Source organism: Melospiza georgiana, chromosome 11, assembly GCF_028018845.1.
Source record: "Melospiza georgiana isolate bMelGeo1 chromosome 11, bMelGeo1.pri, whole genome shotgun sequence".
NCBI classification, from domain to species: domain Eukaryota; kingdom Metazoa; phylum Chordata; class Aves; order Passeriformes; family Passerellidae; genus Melospiza; species Melospiza georgiana.
Genome location: NC_080440.1, coordinates 5,049,773 through 5,066,902, shown reverse-complemented (window position 1 = coordinate 5,066,902; position 17,130 = coordinate 5,049,773). Strand labels below are relative to the sequence as shown.

Sequence of the window (17,130 nt, the reverse complement as noted above, 5' to 3'; positions counted from 1 at the left end):
TATCATCATTATTATTATTTTTTAATATGCATAAGAATAAGTTCCCGCGCAAATTTCTCAGGAGATCAATTTGCAAGGCTCTTTAGTAGAAAAACCTATTCTCTGGTGTGTGTATTGGTTTGATATGGAAATCCATAAGCCAGCCCAAGATCCAAGCACAGCTCACATGCTGGTGTGCTCTGGGTTTTTCCTTGTGAATTCAAGAGCAGATTCCATGTCTTTTCACCTTTACAGAAAATACGTATTTTTAATTTCTGTGAATAAACCAGTTTGTGAGGATCAGAGTCTGTTCTATTCTGGGTGTAAGTATAAAAATCTGTAAATCTCTCAGATAGAAGCCTCCTGTGGCTGATGGCAAAGAGCATTAGTTGAAAATTGTAAAAGACTACAAATCCATGTGCTAATTAGAGCTTTGCATATCCTTGCTTCCCCTGTTATACTGAATGGGAAATAAAATACAAATGAAAAAAAAATTAATATTAAGTTGAAATATTAACATTCTGCTGAACAAAATATTTAAAGATTTTATTTTCCTCTAGAAGTTATTTTGTTTTTCATTTTTACAGAAAAGCTTGGTTTCATTAAAATGGCCTTTTCTGTCAAGATTACTCTCAGAAACTTAAGAGTTTCCGAGATAAATAACCAGAGATGTCTGTGAGAATGCACATTGCCCCTCTTAGCCCAGGAATTCTCACTCCAGAATCCATCAGAGCTTTGGCTGAGTGTGAAATAGATTTTCACAGGTAACTGACCTGCTTGGTCCAGCAGCTCTTTTCCAAATTCTGACCGTGAGGCAGCACAAAGCAAGACAATCTCATTATTTGCCTTGCTCTAAATGGGGATGCTGTGCATGGCACAAGAACTGGGGCTCTCAGACCTGCAGGGATGTTGCACCATCCCATGGGCTCTGTCCTGGGGGCTCTCAGAGCTGGAGCTTCCAGGAGTGCTCTTTGAGTGACCCGGACATCAGAAAAACCTCAGCAGGGTTTTAAGGTTTAACACAAGGTGCATTTCCAAGGGAATACAAATTTCACTAGCCATGGTCCTCTTGGTCTGTTTTTTTGTGTAGAGAAGCAGCAGTTTCTTTAAGGGGGTACCCTGTGTCTCCAGAACCCTTTCACAGCAGCAGCATTTGAGAAAATAATATCCCAACCCAAAACTTAATGACCCACAGTGGGAGTCACTTATGTTGCTGCTGTTGCATAGAATCTTCCCAAAATGAAAATTATAATATGGATTTTGCATAATGAACAACAAAATACTGAATAGTAATCAAAATATAAATAGAAATTTAGGAAACAGACCAGTGCAGTCTATTCTGATCCACTGGGCTAAAAAAAAAAATCCACTGTATATCAGGGGACTTGCAGAGCATGTGTGGAGCATTACAGATTCTCATAGTTATGGTAATTCCACATCTAAAGAATAACTCATCAATTTATTTGTATCTGTTATCATAATGGAATGTAATCAAGGAATAATGCTAATGGGTTATACTTAGGTCAGTTTTTTGGTGGTGCCTTTGTGTTACATCAGGTTTATGAGCCAAGTTCAGCTTCATTGATGGCAGTTAACCTTGTGAAAAGGAGTGAAAACCCTAAGCCTTCTCTGATTGCTCTGAAAATGCATCCTGTAAGATAGATCCTTTTCCTTCTGGAGCAGATAAACAATGTTAGAGGATTATATGTAAAAGAAAAATTGGAGTGTAATTGCACTGTGGCTATGAGGAGTCTTTTATTTGTTCACTTGTGAAGTGGCTGGTGGTGTAGCATGGGACTTTGTTTTTCCATCTGTTACATATTCCTGTCAGAAGTAAAAATGTTGCTTTGTAAGTTCCATAGTAGTGGCTTATTATTTCTTAAAGTAAAGTATAGTATTTTCCCCTGTGCACAGTGTAGTCTGCAGTTCTGGCACATTAGCTGGCATAAACATTTTGATTAAAGCTTATGAATGTATTAATTACACCTGGGAAGTTTCCAAAGCTTATTCAAACTGAAAACTCTTTCAACTGCAGCCCCCAAACCTGAATTCTTTATAGTAAATGTAAAAAAAAAAAAAAAAAAAAAAAAAAAAATAGGGCTGTCACAGGGTTGTTGGGTTGTTTTTCCTTTCTTTCCTTTGTTGTATAGAGATGGGGTGGAGACCATGCAAATTTTTATATCCATTCATTCCATTCTTTTCTGGGAGCAATTTTTCAGCAAGTCTGCAAGTGTCTGAAGAATTTTTGCTGTCACCATTTGCTTGGAGTCTATAGAATTTAAATTCTTTCCAAAATTCTCTCTGTTCTCCTAGGTCTAGCAGCAGCATCTGCATATACTTCAGCATTTTCAGAATAACATATGGGTCCATGACCTTAGCAGGATGATAGCACTGGCATTTACAGTGGCTACTAGAAGCTGTTACAAATAAATAGAGCTACCACAAACCAGCTGCCGTCCTAATGAACTGTCTGGAAATGCTGATAAAATTGGTCCATATGATTTCTTTTGTTCATATTCCCATAGTGAATCACCAGTGGTGTAACAGAGGCAGAATTTTCGCCAGCAAAGCCCATGATGTTATTTGGGCACCATTATTTTTTTGCAAGTAGCAGGAACAGGTTCTTACAACAACCTTCATCTGGATTAGGCTGTGAGGTGCATTTGCAATGAGCTGGAAGCAAATGGAACAGAGGATCTGAATTCTAAAATCACTGGGTGTGTGACCCTGAGAAGAAAGGCACATCTTATCTGTCAGCCAGCTCTGCCAGTGCCAAACAGCCCAAGAAGTCTCACCAAAGCTCTGCTCTGCTCATGCATTCATGCACACATGCATTCATTATGATTGACCTGCCCTAGGAAGGTCCATTAAGTGGAGCTCATTTCAAGCACAGATGGTCCTGAATAGCTTAATGTCTGTCTGGTGGCCAGAATAAGTGAATTCTTGATGGCCTTAGACTTCTGATCACATACATGCAGCCAAGGAGGAAATGAAAACATGTTTATCATTTTGATAAACAACCTCTCTCATTGCTGCAGGACACTCCATGTAACTCAGCAGAGTCAAATACTATTAAATTGTCATCACTGTCAAAGAGAGAATGTATAAGTTTTGCTACCTGAGTCATAGTTAATGACTTCCACAATGTATAACACAAATCAGTAGTGCTGTTTGCCTTTTTTATGTTTGTTTACTGATAAGTTCAGGCTTGGCTGGAATGCAGAGGCAAGTTATAATTTTGAAGTGCAAAATATGCTTTTATTATTACCTCCTAGCTAGAGGTATAAAAAACAGAGATGACTAGAAGATGGGCTTTTTGGCTTCTGCCAGACATGCACTCAGACCTTATAGGTGATTAGACATTTTAAATCACAGCCTCCCAGAGCAGACTCATACTCATGATAAAATATTTCACTCTGTGGTGTGCAAACTCAAGGTGGCTTTGTAACAGAGACAAAAATGAGCATTATTTCAGGAGTTAGTGTTCTCCAATTAGAATGAAACCTTTGCAGGGGTAACAAACAGCTGCCTCTATTTTACAGCAGGAATGATCTATTATTTCTACAGTTTTCTATTTGAAGTCTGTGCAGAACAAGGGTTTCTGGGAGGCTGGGGGATGTGAGCAGAGTTGCAATGACACAGAGAGTTGCCATCCTCAACATTCCAGGGTCCTCCCTGGCAGGCAGTTCTGTCCCTCTGGCTTTGGTCACATTTCCTCCATGCAGAGCTGAGGCCTCCTGAGTGCTCAGGAAGGATCAGCTGTTCTCACCATCAATTCCTGCTGGTGTTTGGTGTGAAGAAGGTATAAGTCATGACAGGACATTTTCATTCACCTCTGAAGCTTCTTGAAGGAAGATCAATGCTCTTCCTGATCCACAGGTTCCAATTCCATTTCTAATCTTCTGCTTTTCTTGGGGCAGAAAGAAATTATTTTTTAAAAAATGCCAGATGGATAAAACAGCCACTTCATGAAATGTAACTGTCAACATAACATTCAGAAGACATTTACTTTGAGGATTTTTAGGCCCCTTTCCTCTCCTTTTAAATTCAATGGCAAATCCTCTGTTGACTTGAATGGGTTGGATGAGGCTATTGTTGTGAAATCAAAGCCAGAAGCCACTGTAGCTCAATAGACCATAAACTTCAAAAAACAGAGACATTTGTGGGGTTTATGACAAGGATTCAAACTTTTGCTGCACTCACAGCCTATCAGGTCAATAGTTCCCATTTTTTTCAGAACTCCTAGCCATGTAATATCTTGCCAAGTCTTCCCATAATCCAGATGAACCATTAAGAAAAAAAATGGCTCACAATATCTGATTAATAGGAAATTAATCAGATATTGAATTAGAGTATTTCTTTCTGCTCTCCAGCCCCCTCCCCCAAAAGAAGAAAGTGGGAAACAAAAAATAAAAACCACAAAACGCAAAGGTATTTCACATATCCATCTGAACACATTGAGTGATTTTCAGTGGAAACTGAAGATGGATTTGTGTTCCTCTCCCCACTCAATTAATTTCCTCATTTATGCAGCTGAAGTAGATTTAAATAGAACCTCCCACCCTCAATATATTTGTGGTATATGTGTTTCTGTGAATGATGTAGTAAGGAGCATGCTTTTTCAATGAGGTTTTTTTCCTATTCTCACTGTGTCCATTTATATCTGTCTCTATTCCCATTTTGTATATGACTTTTTAAAAGTCTCACATGTACATGCATGGTTGGTAAAATCCATACAAGAAAACACATTGCATGCAATGCTGCCCAGTAGGCATCCATAAGCTAAATATGCTTTAATGCAAATATCTGATCCCACTTAACAGATTTTTCAGAATAACAGGCTGCATAACCTCCAGAATTTTCTCCATGTGAGGTGGATTTTTTCTTCTCTGTCAGCACTGGAAGGGGTCTTTCTATTATTATAATTATTAATATTTGCATACTTTTATAGACTATGTAGATAAAACTTCCAATTAATGTATTTAAATTTTTAGCAGTTAAAAAAATGGTTTTTCCTTGCTTTTATAGTGTCATTATGTTTTGCCCCTCCTAAACAATTACACACTTTGAGCTAAATTCATTACTGCTCTAGCAACTTGAGCTTCCACATAACAATTAAAGGTGTTATAAAGCTCTTCCACCACAACCCATTATTTTGAATAGATAACCAAATAAGCAAGACTAAGTCATGTGGTTCTTAGTACTCATACAGTATATTTATAGAGAAAATTAAGCATTTAGGTTATTCACAAATATTTACCACACTGTCTATGCAGTCTAAAATTAGAAATGCTTATTACTGTGTACATTATCTTTATTGTTGAAGTTGCAATCAATAAAATCACAAATCTCTCTTCTCTTAGGGCATGACCATAAGATGGATTAAACCAATGAGAATCTTTTCATTGCTTTCAATACAATTTGGATAGGGGAACAGGGAGTTTGTGTGAAGGATTACTTCATAGAAAATGCAAGCATTTGGGGCTGAGTTGATTATCACAATTCCTCTTACTCCTCAGATACACTCCAAAGCCCATTTGTCAGAGGATGGCTCTCTGAATTGTTGGGATCTCTCTTTTTTGACACCTTTTGGCTTTCAAAAAGCTTGTGTCAGCAGCCCAAACACACCTAATAACTAAGAGGTGCAGCAGCATGTCTCTGCAGATGACTCCAGTGTTTTCTACAGAATTAATCTCATGCTTGCAAACTCCCCCATATGAATTCTCCCTGCCTACCTGCCCAGTGCTTCATTAAAAATGCCATATTTGTAGAAAACCAGGTACCAGGATACACTCCTGGTAGGGAAATGCCACTGAACTGCCAGACCTCTACCAAACCCCTTTGTTCACAGCTAGATGTGGATCAGCATCTCCACATTTCTTATTCTCCTACAGCACACAGTGCCAAAAGCTCTCAATATTCTTTCAAAAAGACTGAAATCCAAAGATAGGATTAATGTGGTTTATGCTGCAGTAAAAACAGCATGTACTTAATGGCATGAAGAAATAATGCTCTTCTAGAAAATCTTGCACATCCTGCCCTTTAGTGGGCGGCACATGAGGTTTTGTACTAAGCTGAAACAAACCCTGCCAAATTTGTGCTGCAATTTCAGAAAGCAGCCAGATATCTGTGGGGAACAGCCTGACACCATTAAACACTCAGTGATTGTGAGCTAAATGCAATCTGAACTGAGGAATGGAGAAATTACCTGGGCAGGGCATTAGCCCACCGTGGTGTTTGTCTCCTTGCAGAGCAGAGGTGAAGGGGAATGGCACACCTGACACTTCATTTCTGTGCTCAGCATATGGCACAAACACCAAGCACTCGTAAGCCCAAAGCCGCCGTGGATGTGTCGATCACCCCCTGTGCTCTCCTCCTAATAAAACTATTGCTAATGCTCAGAAAGAACAATTAGGGAGGAGACAAATTAAACCTGATGATCTCACACACAGAGGAAATGTTTCCTGCCTTAAATCTGCCAATCTAGCGAGTGGGGGAGCAAAGGGAAATGCTGCTGGGCCACCCTGTAATCTGGGGAGACTCTGTCCTTCCCTAAGGGCTGAGTACTACCACAGAATCTAATATTTGGAGAAAAACCTTATTTCTAGATGGGTTTCCTTAGTCTCTGTCCTTGTATGAGAAGATACTTGGGGAAAAGGTCTCCAATATTGCAAGCATAAAACCAGCCAACAGTGATTGCACATTTTCTGTAGTATTTTACCTACATTTCTTCAGGCCCAGACATTGACAACATTATTTTTAGGCCAAAAATTATGTGGATGTCACAGAGACTTCTAATATAAGAAAGGCAAGAGCACTTATCTACGTTTTCTATTAAAAAATGTAGTGTAGCAGTGCCTGGCTTATTTGGGAGCACACAAAGAGACAGAAATAAAACTGTAATCCCACCTGTACAGAAGCTGGGCAGAGGCAGACAGGAGCACACCTGGGTGCTTTGATTAGCCACTGCTGCTCTTCCTAATCAGAGTGTCAATATTCTCTTTTTCTTTTTTTTTTTTTTTCTTCTTATTTTTTTTTTGCCAGAAGGAGGAACGTGTGAAGTTATAGCAGCACACAGATGCTGTAATAAGAATCGAATTGAGGAAAGATCACAAACAGTAAAATGCTCCTGTCTACCTGGGAAAGTGGCTGGGACTACAAGAAACAGACCTTCCTGTGTTGATGGCAAGTAGCTCCTCCTGTGTATATGTTTCTGTTTGTGTACCATCCATTAGAGCTAGAAAGCTGTAAGTCCAGAGATTGTGACTAGGAATTTTGTTGTGTTCTTTATTTAATGAAATAGAAAAATCTATTAGAATAAGTATATATTTAGACTTTCTTGCTACTTCAGTGCGTAGCTCTGTGCACATGGATCATGTTAAGGTTTAACTGAAAACTGTAAGAATATTGCCCAGTATGGATGCTTTACAGATGAGTATAAGAGATTTATTATTGATAAATACCTGGATAAAATTATCCCCTGAGTCACTTCACAGGGCCCCTTTGGTGCCACATTAGTTTTGATTCATAAATATTTCAAAGGACAACCACTATTCATTTTGATTTAATTAGTCATTTGGAAAGTCAGTGGCAAAATAACATAAATAAATGAATCTCATATTCTAGCCCTGAAATGAACATTACAGAAAGCAGGAAAAAATCTTTGTCTATTAAAATCACTGCTGCTGTTGCTTGTCAAGGGGATTTGGTTTGTTTTTTGTTTTTTCTGAAGGAAAAGCACCATGTTATTTGTGTCTGGGTTTCATATGAGGTTTAGCTCCACAGGGTGTTTTCCTCTCTGGGGCTCCCCTGCCAGCAGTGCAAGGTGAAACCACAGAGCAGACAGGGGAGAGCCACACTGGGAAGTGCTTAGCAAAATATAAATCTCATAAGAAGATGGGGAGTAAGTGGTACTAATCCCATTAGTTACCCTTCCCAAACAAGCTGCACTGTGCTGCAGAATCCCTCAGTGCAGCAGCTTTGTGGAACGGAGTATCTTGTGAAAATCCCTCGCTGTTCCTTTTGGCGAACGTTGTGTTGTTTGTGTCAGCCCACAGGTGCTTCAGAGCGCCACAGGTTGGTTTTGTGCAGCATTGTAGGCTCTCCTCACTCTTTCCATGTTGGAATCCCATAGTGGTGGTGTCTCTGCCCGTTTTGGGAGCACCCAAAGTTTCCTTTTTGTGTCTGTGTTTGGCACTCAGCTTTACCCCAGGTGAGAGTGGGGAGCTCTGCAAGAAAATATTGGGAAAAACATTCTCTTCTGGGTACCTTTCCTCAATCCCAGGCTGCCAAGGCGTTAGAATGGAGCAGGGAGTGGTCCAGTGTACCTCAGACAGGAGTTGTAGTTAGGCAGGAATATTGGTGGGTGTTGTGGAAGGGAATATTGTGCAGACAGAGATCATTCTTGCAGATTTGACACCAAGAAGGTGAGAGATTAGGAACCCTTAGAGAAATGAGAATCTCATGTTTTCTCAGTAGGTATTTCTGGCATGTGGATGTCTGGTTTATATATTAAAGATACAAAAGGAAATGTTTTATTATTTTAAAAACACATTCAGATTTTTAAATTATGAAGCAGTGTTTCATAGCTTTTCATAGCGGGAATGCAATTCTGCTTCTGAACTCATGATTAAAACCATGCTATGAATGCACCTGTGAATGATTATGCTTTAGTCCACAACCTGTCATTCTGTTATTGCCTAATTACCCTGATGAAAAGAAGCTTTTCTTTTTCTGCTAAGCACACTCATAAAACCGTAGGTGAAAACTACAGCTGTTGTAACCAAAGATCAGCCTGTACAAGCCTTGAAGAATTTCATGTTCTTCATCAGGTCATGAAATACAGAGGCAGCAGATAGAGCAGAGAGACACCATTAATTCAGCCCTCATAACTCTGTTCAGAGAAGAGAAGCTCAAAGAGTGCTGTGTGAAGAAAAAAGTGGGGTGCAGGTGTGGACTGGAGCCTAATTGCTCTGTCAGGATTACAATAAAGAGAAATGTTATTGTCTGGAATTTTGAAAGGAGTTAGGATAAAACAATGGCTAATATGAAAGTGTAAGGCAAGTCCCATTGAAGTCACTGGTAAGACTCACTGTGACTTCAAAGCCAGCAGACGTGAACTACAAAGGAATGTCTTCCCCTTTCAAGTTGGGTTGTAGTCAGCCCATAGCTGCTTTTGTAGATGGCTGGAGAACAGTTCAAAAGCCCAATATGCTGCTGGTAAAAATTAATCCAAGGGACATTTGCTTTGGCCTTTGTTTTATCCCAGACTTTGCTTTGTGGCTTTTGACATACTGACCTGGTTTAAGTCAAAACTTTTTCCAATTTGGTGGTTCTGTTCTTGTAAAGACAAACTCCCAAAACTTCCCATGGGAGTCCCACTGACGTCAGTGCTTTAACTCACACAAAGATTTGGGCTTTGCTGTTTGTTTTGTGCATGAGAACATTTCAAAAGGTCACCTTTTGAACTTTCTGCCTTCTTTGTCTACCATATTGAAAGGTTTCAGGCCGCTTAATCTCACACCAGCTTTTATTTACAGTGTGTAAATATATACAATTTCAAGCCATAATGTGTCACTAAGAAATCTTGCTTGAGTCCTAATTAAATATCCACAGGTGTTCAGCAATATACTCACAATATAACACTTCAAGCAATGTACTCACACCCAAACAAAGGCACTTCTGAGAGGTGACAAGGACTGGGAGACCCCTGTGAGCAGTTTGGCTGTTGGGTGATCACCACCTCAAGCCATCTCCACCCCATGGCTGTGTGCTAGTGTGTATAAAGCAGGCTGAACCCCAGTATTGCCCTGTCAAACTGTGACTTAATGGTATTGGGATCAAGCTTTTGGTGCTTCCCAGTTAAATTTCATCAGAAAACACTTCATCAAGGCTGGTGCCTTGGCAGTTTGAGTCCAAGTTGCAGAGGAGAGATTGCATTGCCTTCCACTCCTACCAGCTATTGCTCTGGGACACGGCTGGGCTGTGTGGAGAGCTGGCTTTGTTTTCTCTTTCAAAAAATACAGTTATTTGTAGGAGTCATCTTAACATTTTTAATAAGTGTCAGGGCTGATGAATGGTCCTTTTGTCCCTTTTGTTGTGGGATCTGATCATGGGTAGCACACCATCCCAGTACACAGGGCTTGGCTTGCAATCCTGCTCCTGCATGGGACAAAATTCATGTTTGTACTGTGCAGGGCATGAAGTTGATGTGTATTCCCAAGCATCACTCCCTGCCAAGTCCAGCAAACTTTCTGGGGTCTCATCTTAATAAAGTGTAGTGAGGCCAGGCCATGGCAGCCTCAGAAGTCACAAAGAATTCTTTGTATTCAATACTGTCCTAAAAGCTGCCTCCATCACCAGTGAATTATGCAGTAGTAAAACAAAAGCCAAACCTTGCCATGAAACACAGACACCAATGTCTGTTTCTTTGCCTATTCTGTTGCACATTTACTTTCATGGTTCCTTTCACTGCTTCAAGGTCTTTTTTGTCTGAAGGGTGGTTTGAAATGCTCCCTTCCTTCTCTACAATTTATCTTGCCTGCCACTTGGCCAGAGCATATACCACGGGCATCAGGCTGCTCAGCTCTCTGCCATGGATATTATTATTTTTTTCATTTGCCCAAATACCTCTCCAGAGCAAGTCCCTTTTTCTGGGGAAAGCAATGCCCAGCATTTCCTGTGGGCTCATGAAGGCCCTCAGGAAATCCCTGTCACTGGTGCAATTTCTCCTGTGGGCTGAGGTTTTATTCCTTTGTCATATCATTACTATATAAAAAAGATACTTATAATTTTTTTTAATACTGTCACTTTTATGCTGGGGATGTCGTGCTTTGTACCATATCCTTTCAAGTGGTATTGAAGCATCTGTACAGTCAGTAGGTGGTTATGTCTGTGTGTTCTTCAAGGCTTGTGAATAATATATAATTTGTTCATCTATACTGGAGTTTACTGTGTTACAGTCAGCGCTCTCAGACACACATATTTTTTAATGTTTCGTTTTTCTGTTCCCTTCCCTTCAATCTTCTTCCAGGCTATTTTAAACTCTTTCCCAGGCAACCTCATATTTCTTGCATAATTATCTGTGAAATTTGTTGGACAGCAGAGTATGGAATAACAGAAAAGCACCTGCACTGGCTTTTGAAATCAGCCACAAAGGAACCTTCATGCAGGTTGTGCATATTGCCAGTGCTTTTAGGAAATGAGGTGGGTTTAACACTGATGACAACCAAGCAAAAAGGAAGGTGCTACTAAAATTCTTAGCAGTATCTCTTCCTCTAAATTGTACCTGTAAAGAAAGGCCTCTGCAGACATGTGAGGTGTTCCCATTCCACATTTTCTGCAACACAGGATTTGAAGAATTAACTCTCAGGCAGCAGGATTAGTGATTTAGTCTCCATGGGTTGCTCTTGTCCTGTTTTATACCAGTCATGCACCAGGGTAAGAAAAGTCATTTACTGATACAGAAAAATAAAATAAAATCAAGCCAGTATTTTCATTTTTCACAGATTGATTTTGGATCACCTCAAGTTTCATCCCACAGTGTATGAAATATTATCACACATGTGCATGCTTAAGATTTCAGTTAGTCTGAGGATCATTTCTGTTAGTTTGAGGATCCCTAGCCACCATGTGGCTAGTTTGACATCCCACTAGAATTTACATCACACTTCATCAGGACAGTGCTACCAAGCCAAACATGAGGTTACTGACCAGTGGGAGCTCCCTGACTTTTAATCCTCTCTTGGCCAGTACCTCTTCAGTTGTGCTGCTGGAAAATTGGTGCTGCTCATCTTTATTTTCCCATGTGCAATAGCTGGAGCAGAGAGAGGACAGCATTCACAGCACACATTCCATTTGCTTTGTTTGCCCTGCTTTCTCCCACCCAGGACCCACAAACAAAAAGGTCCCAACTGGTCTGTCACTCCTTAGGCAGACAGTAAGTGCTGCCATCAGTTCATTTATTTTTATTTTTAAATTATGGGTAAGACACTGATTGAGGAGCAAGAATCCACAATTCAGGAGTGTTCCTTCAGGACAGAGGGGCAGCTCAGCCCCTTGTGCTGGTGCTCACCCTCATCATCCTCCCACAGCACTGTACCAGCTGAGGGGTGGGCAGGGGATGCACAAACACTCCCTGGCTCTGCCTGCAGGGAAAGCAGGATTCAAGGCTTGTAGAGTCAAATGAAAGACTCCTATTGACTTTGGGTCAGGTCCTTAGTAAATGCTTTGTTAGAGATAATCCTGTATCTATCAGCACTTACATCAAGTGAGAACAGTTCACAGTCACAAAGCCAATAGTTTTCTATTTATCTAATGTGTACTTTAGGTGGTATCACCAGAAAGCCTTTTTTTTTTTCCCCACTCTGTGAAAATACTTTCAATCAATTCTTATTTCTTGAAGAAAGGGGGAAAAATGCTTTTTGAAATCCAAGGAGTCAGCTTCTCATCCCTCTAGCTGTGCTTCGGCCTAGATAAGAAGAGATCTCAGGGTCCCATATTATTAATTCACTGTCTATATGAATAACGAGCAGCCTTGGTGAATTATTCCTCACTCCTGGGAAAATCTATAGCCCTGTCCTTCTGCAGCAACACTGGAACCAAGCAGTAGGCTCATATTTATTTTTATTTGGTGAATTCAGATGACTTCATTTGTAAGGAGGAAAAAAATGTCTCTCCTCTCCACTGACATCCATTTAGCAAGTTCAGAAAAAGTCACAGAATATCTCATGTGCTATTAAAAAATAGAAGAGGGGAAGGGGATAAGTCTAACTTTACTGAAATATTTTAGGCTTTTTTTTTGTCCAGATCACATCTTCTTGAAACGCCCTTGCAGCCACCCAGAAATCACAGCCAGATCCTGAGAGGTGCTGACTTCAGAGGGAGCAAAAGCAAAGCTGGCAGCAGCCATGCAGAGTAATTAATTCATTTACCCAGGCACAGAGGCTCTCATTACCAATTTGCCTTCCCTTTGCAGGGCAGAGGCTGAAGGGAGCAGAGGGGATGTGCTGTGTGCCTGACCCTGCCAGTGCTGGGCGAGGTTTTGTGTCAGGGCACAGCCTCATGCCCTGAACCCAGCCCATCAGGGAGCAGCCTGGGCAGAGCAGAGAGGCTCTGCTCCTCCCTGAGCAATGGATGTGCAAACAAATCTCTGTGTGGGCATATGGATCCATATCTCTGCATATATATATATATGTGTGTGTGTGTGTGTGTGGATATATATGTGTATTTCTGTTCTGCAGAGCCACCCTGCCATGGCTGGTGCCTTACAGCACCCAGAGCTGCTCAGACACACAGGGATGATTTTCTGTGATTCAGGTGCACACAGGCAGGACATTGAAGGAGCAAATCTGCACTCACCTGAGCCAGGTGCAGTCAGGGCCTCTCAGGTAGGTGCTGCCCCATGTCCCAGCCAGGGCTGTGCTGTTCCTGCAGAGAGGGGAGTGGATGCTCCTGTCTCCTGGGGAGAGAATGGTGCTGTTAATGAGAGCCTCTGCCTGTGGGTTTGTGTGAGTACCTCTTCATTGCAGTTATCATTTGTCTCCCCACCTGTATTTTATATTTCTTTATTTTTCCAGTGGCATTGTGGTTTCCTGCACAGCAAAGCAACCACCCTTTTTAATACCAAGCTCATAGAACAGCTGACTAATCCACCCCTGATGAAGTGCAGAGAGCTCACTTAAATCCCAATTTCAGCAGGAAAAAAATTTTCTACTTAAAAAAAGCTGTAAGTCATGGCATGTCTCCATCTGTGTGAGGGGTGGTCACTTTCCCAGGTTCCAGCTGGCAGATTTCAGAGGGAGCAGAGCCCTCACAGCCAAGCAAGGTGCACAAACAGCATCCCCACGGTGAAATTAGGGAATGGCATGGCTCTGGAGCAGTGTGAAGACACACAGGAACATACAATTACTTCACCTCCATACAGAGGAAAGTAACCTTTTGCTCAGATACTTACAATAAACCCACTAGAGGCTAAATGGAAAAACCGTAGGAGATTTCTCCTCTGATAGGTAGCGTTAAGTGTTAATCACAGCACTGGAGGAGCCTGGGAAGAGGGGCTGGAGGCAGGGAGGGCAGCCAGCCATGCCAGTGTGTGCCAGGGAAAAGAGGCACAAGCTGGAAGGGAAGAGAGAAGCTGCAGAGAGTTCCCTTGCAGGGGTGAAGCCACAGACAGGACCATGGGTTCAGGTTAAGGGCTGGTCAGGCTGCCTGGAGAGCACAGAGAAAACCAGGACAAGGGGTCCCAGTGCTTGGTGAGCCCAGAGCAGGAGGCTCAGCCCCTGTGAGCCGTGGGCAAGTACACAGATGGCAGATCCAGGGGCAAAAACAGCTGCAGCAGTGCTAAGGAAGGCTTCTCACAACAACCCTTCACCCAGCAGTGCTGAGGGAGAGATTTCCAGACATAGGAATGTACAGTCTCATGTGTATCTGCCCTGCATGGCAGCAGCAGAAAGATTTGCTGTATTTGCTGCACCTGTGTGGAGAGGTGATGCAGCTGATGGAGGATGTGTGGTACCTTAGAGCAGGAGGGTTAAACCTTCACACCCTGCCTTTAAACAAGCCCTGGGTTCATCTTTCCCTTGTGTGGCAAAGCCAAGTGCAGCATCCAGAAGGCTCTCAGGAAGGGATTTGACACCCAGATTTTCAGCTGGTGTAAACTGGCTCTTAAAACCCTGAGAGGCTTTCTGGTTTGTGCCAAATGAGGGCACAGTTTGGAAGGTTTAGGAAAATGAACAGGGCTGGCTATTAATCCTTGCTCACAGTCCTCAGGGAATGTGTTGGACCAGTGTCCAGCTAATCCATGGCCAAGGGCAGCTTGGGGAAGCATTAGGGTCAGGTTAGCATCTGTGCTGTATCCTCTGACACCAACTCCTGGCAGGAATTCTGATGATATTTTATCCCTGCCAGGAAAGACCATGTTATTAAGTGGCTAATTCTGCATGAGCTCACACCACACATCTTTTCTGCATCAGATGCTGTGGATTTGGTGCACTGTGAAATGCTGTGTGCCTACAGGTGTCTCTGATACACTGTAGAAAATACCTGACTGGAGTATTGCAGAGCAGGAAGGCTATTTTTCTTTTTTCCTTTTCTTTCAAAGCTACCTTCCATCTATAAACATGGAACTGGTTCACAAGGCTTGATTGTGGTTTGTGGGATTAGGGTTTGAACACAAAAGAAGTGGACGATTAAGTAAGAATGAAGAATGCTCCTCCACAGTGAGCTCTCTTTAAATTAATAAACAAGAACCTGAAGCTATTACACACTGGAATTTTAAAGAGGCACTGACCAAATCTTTGAAGGAAGCAAACACATCATTTTTCCTTTTACTGATGAAGACAGTTCAAATAATAGTCACTAATTTAGCACTGAAACTGTTGTGTTGAACCATGTGAATTAACCTGGCAACTGCAACTGGAAGCAGGCAAATCAACAAGTATTTAATTGATTTCAGAGGATCAATTATCCATACAATTGATCAGCGACACATTTACAGTTCCTCCTCTCAGAAAACCACCAGGTCACTGCAGGTCCCAACTCCCTCAGCAGTTTGTCAGGCTGGAGTTTGCTTTGGGAGATTTTTATGCATTAATATTGCAGAATTGTCTTTTAGGAATAAAGTAAGGACATTGCAAACAAGCGATTTCTATCAAATCTTAAACTTTTTGCTGAGGAAGTGTGCTACTCAGCATGTAAATAGCCTTCAGAGTTTGGAGCAGGTCTCCATATGCAGGTGTCAAAAAGCAGTTTATTAATCCTGGGTATCAAAGAAAGCATTATTCCTCTTTGGGAGCTGTTCCCAAAGACCTTTCAGTTTGTCACAATAACTGCTCAAGGTTAAGCAAGATGGAGGATGGCAAATTTCAGTATTACTTCAGAAGTGCTGCCTCTCCCTCTTGAAACCATCATGCAAAAGGCAGTGGTGGGGAGTGGAGCTGTGCTCCACAATTTAAGCATTCCGCCCTTTGTTATTAGTACATAAAAACTATTCTGCAGGCAGATGGATTGCTTTTAATATGTGGGTTTGTGTAATCATTTCCTTTTGATTACAGCTCCTAGGCAGCAACCATACAGCATAGTTTTCAAGATGCATCTGCATGGTCAGTACTTTTTTTTTTGTCTTCCAAATGTGCCCAGAACTCAGGAACAGCAAGGTGAAACACCAGCACAAGCCATCACTCAGGAATGAAATGGAGAAGCAAATGACACTGTCTTAACTGAGGACAAAGGCAAATCTCCCATTAACTCAAACGAGAGTAGAAAACATCTCTCTCTATTGGTTTTCTTATTACAAAATGCCCTCTCCTTTTTCTCCAGACCCCTCTATGAAACACCATCAAATAGAGTTGCGTGTAATATAGTTATGCAAATAACAAATGAACTCTATTTCCTTTAGAAGTTTCCTTTCCTCCTGTTGAAAATTGCCAATTGGATGAACACTTTTTAAAACCAGAGCACCTGTTATATATAAAACTCCAAGTTCATTAGTGCAGTGAACGCCTGTATATCCAATATATAATATAAATATAATGTAATATACACATCCAAGGACAGGATGTCTTGGATCCTGAGCAGGATGGGGAGCAGCACAGTGACCACTGCTTTCCACCACAGAGCACAGGAGCTGAGCAGCAGAGGAGAAAATCTCCATCCTTTTGGGCAGAGAAGGACTAAGAAATCAGTGGGGGTTTAATTGATATGAACTCCCCATCATTAAATATAGCTTGGAAATTAGAAGAGTACTACCAGCCTTAAGAGGGGGTTGGCAACAGCTTCCCACCAGGGATGACAGCTGATTTTGAAGACTTCCAGTGTCCTTTGTTCTCACCCACAAAATGCAAACTAATTGGTATTATTTGATCAAATAACACTGCAGCATACTGGTGAGCAATGGGTGGATCACAGACATAAAAGCCAAGACAAAATGCTGTACAGCAAGCTCATAAAATTCATTTTTATGTTAGAGGCCAAAAAAACCCTCTTGAAGTCTTTAGTTACAGTTTGGCTTTATTTGATACAATCATTTTTTATTGTTTGGTTGACCAACATTGGTATCTCTTTTTTATTCATTTATTTGCAATAACCTGCTGATAAATCAGCTTTAGCAGTGGAACCAATTAATTCTCCATTGTAAATATTGACTTAGATATT

At 41.3% G+C, this 17,130-nt stretch overlaps 1 protein-coding gene across 2 annotated transcripts in view; it reads left to right on the top strand.

Moving 5' to 3' along the window:
• TAFA1 (TAFA chemokine like family member 1) overlaps positions 1-17,130 on the top strand; it is a 211,224-nt gene that overhangs the window by 159,927 nt on the left and 34,167 nt on the right. For both annotated transcript variants that reach the window (XM_058031824.1, XM_058031825.1), the window contains one exon: positions 7,024-7,164. In XM_058031824.1, the coding sequence (XP_057887807.1) occupies positions 7,024-7,164 (141 nt within the window). The remainder of the gene's footprint in view (positions 1-7,023; positions 7,165-17,130) is intronic.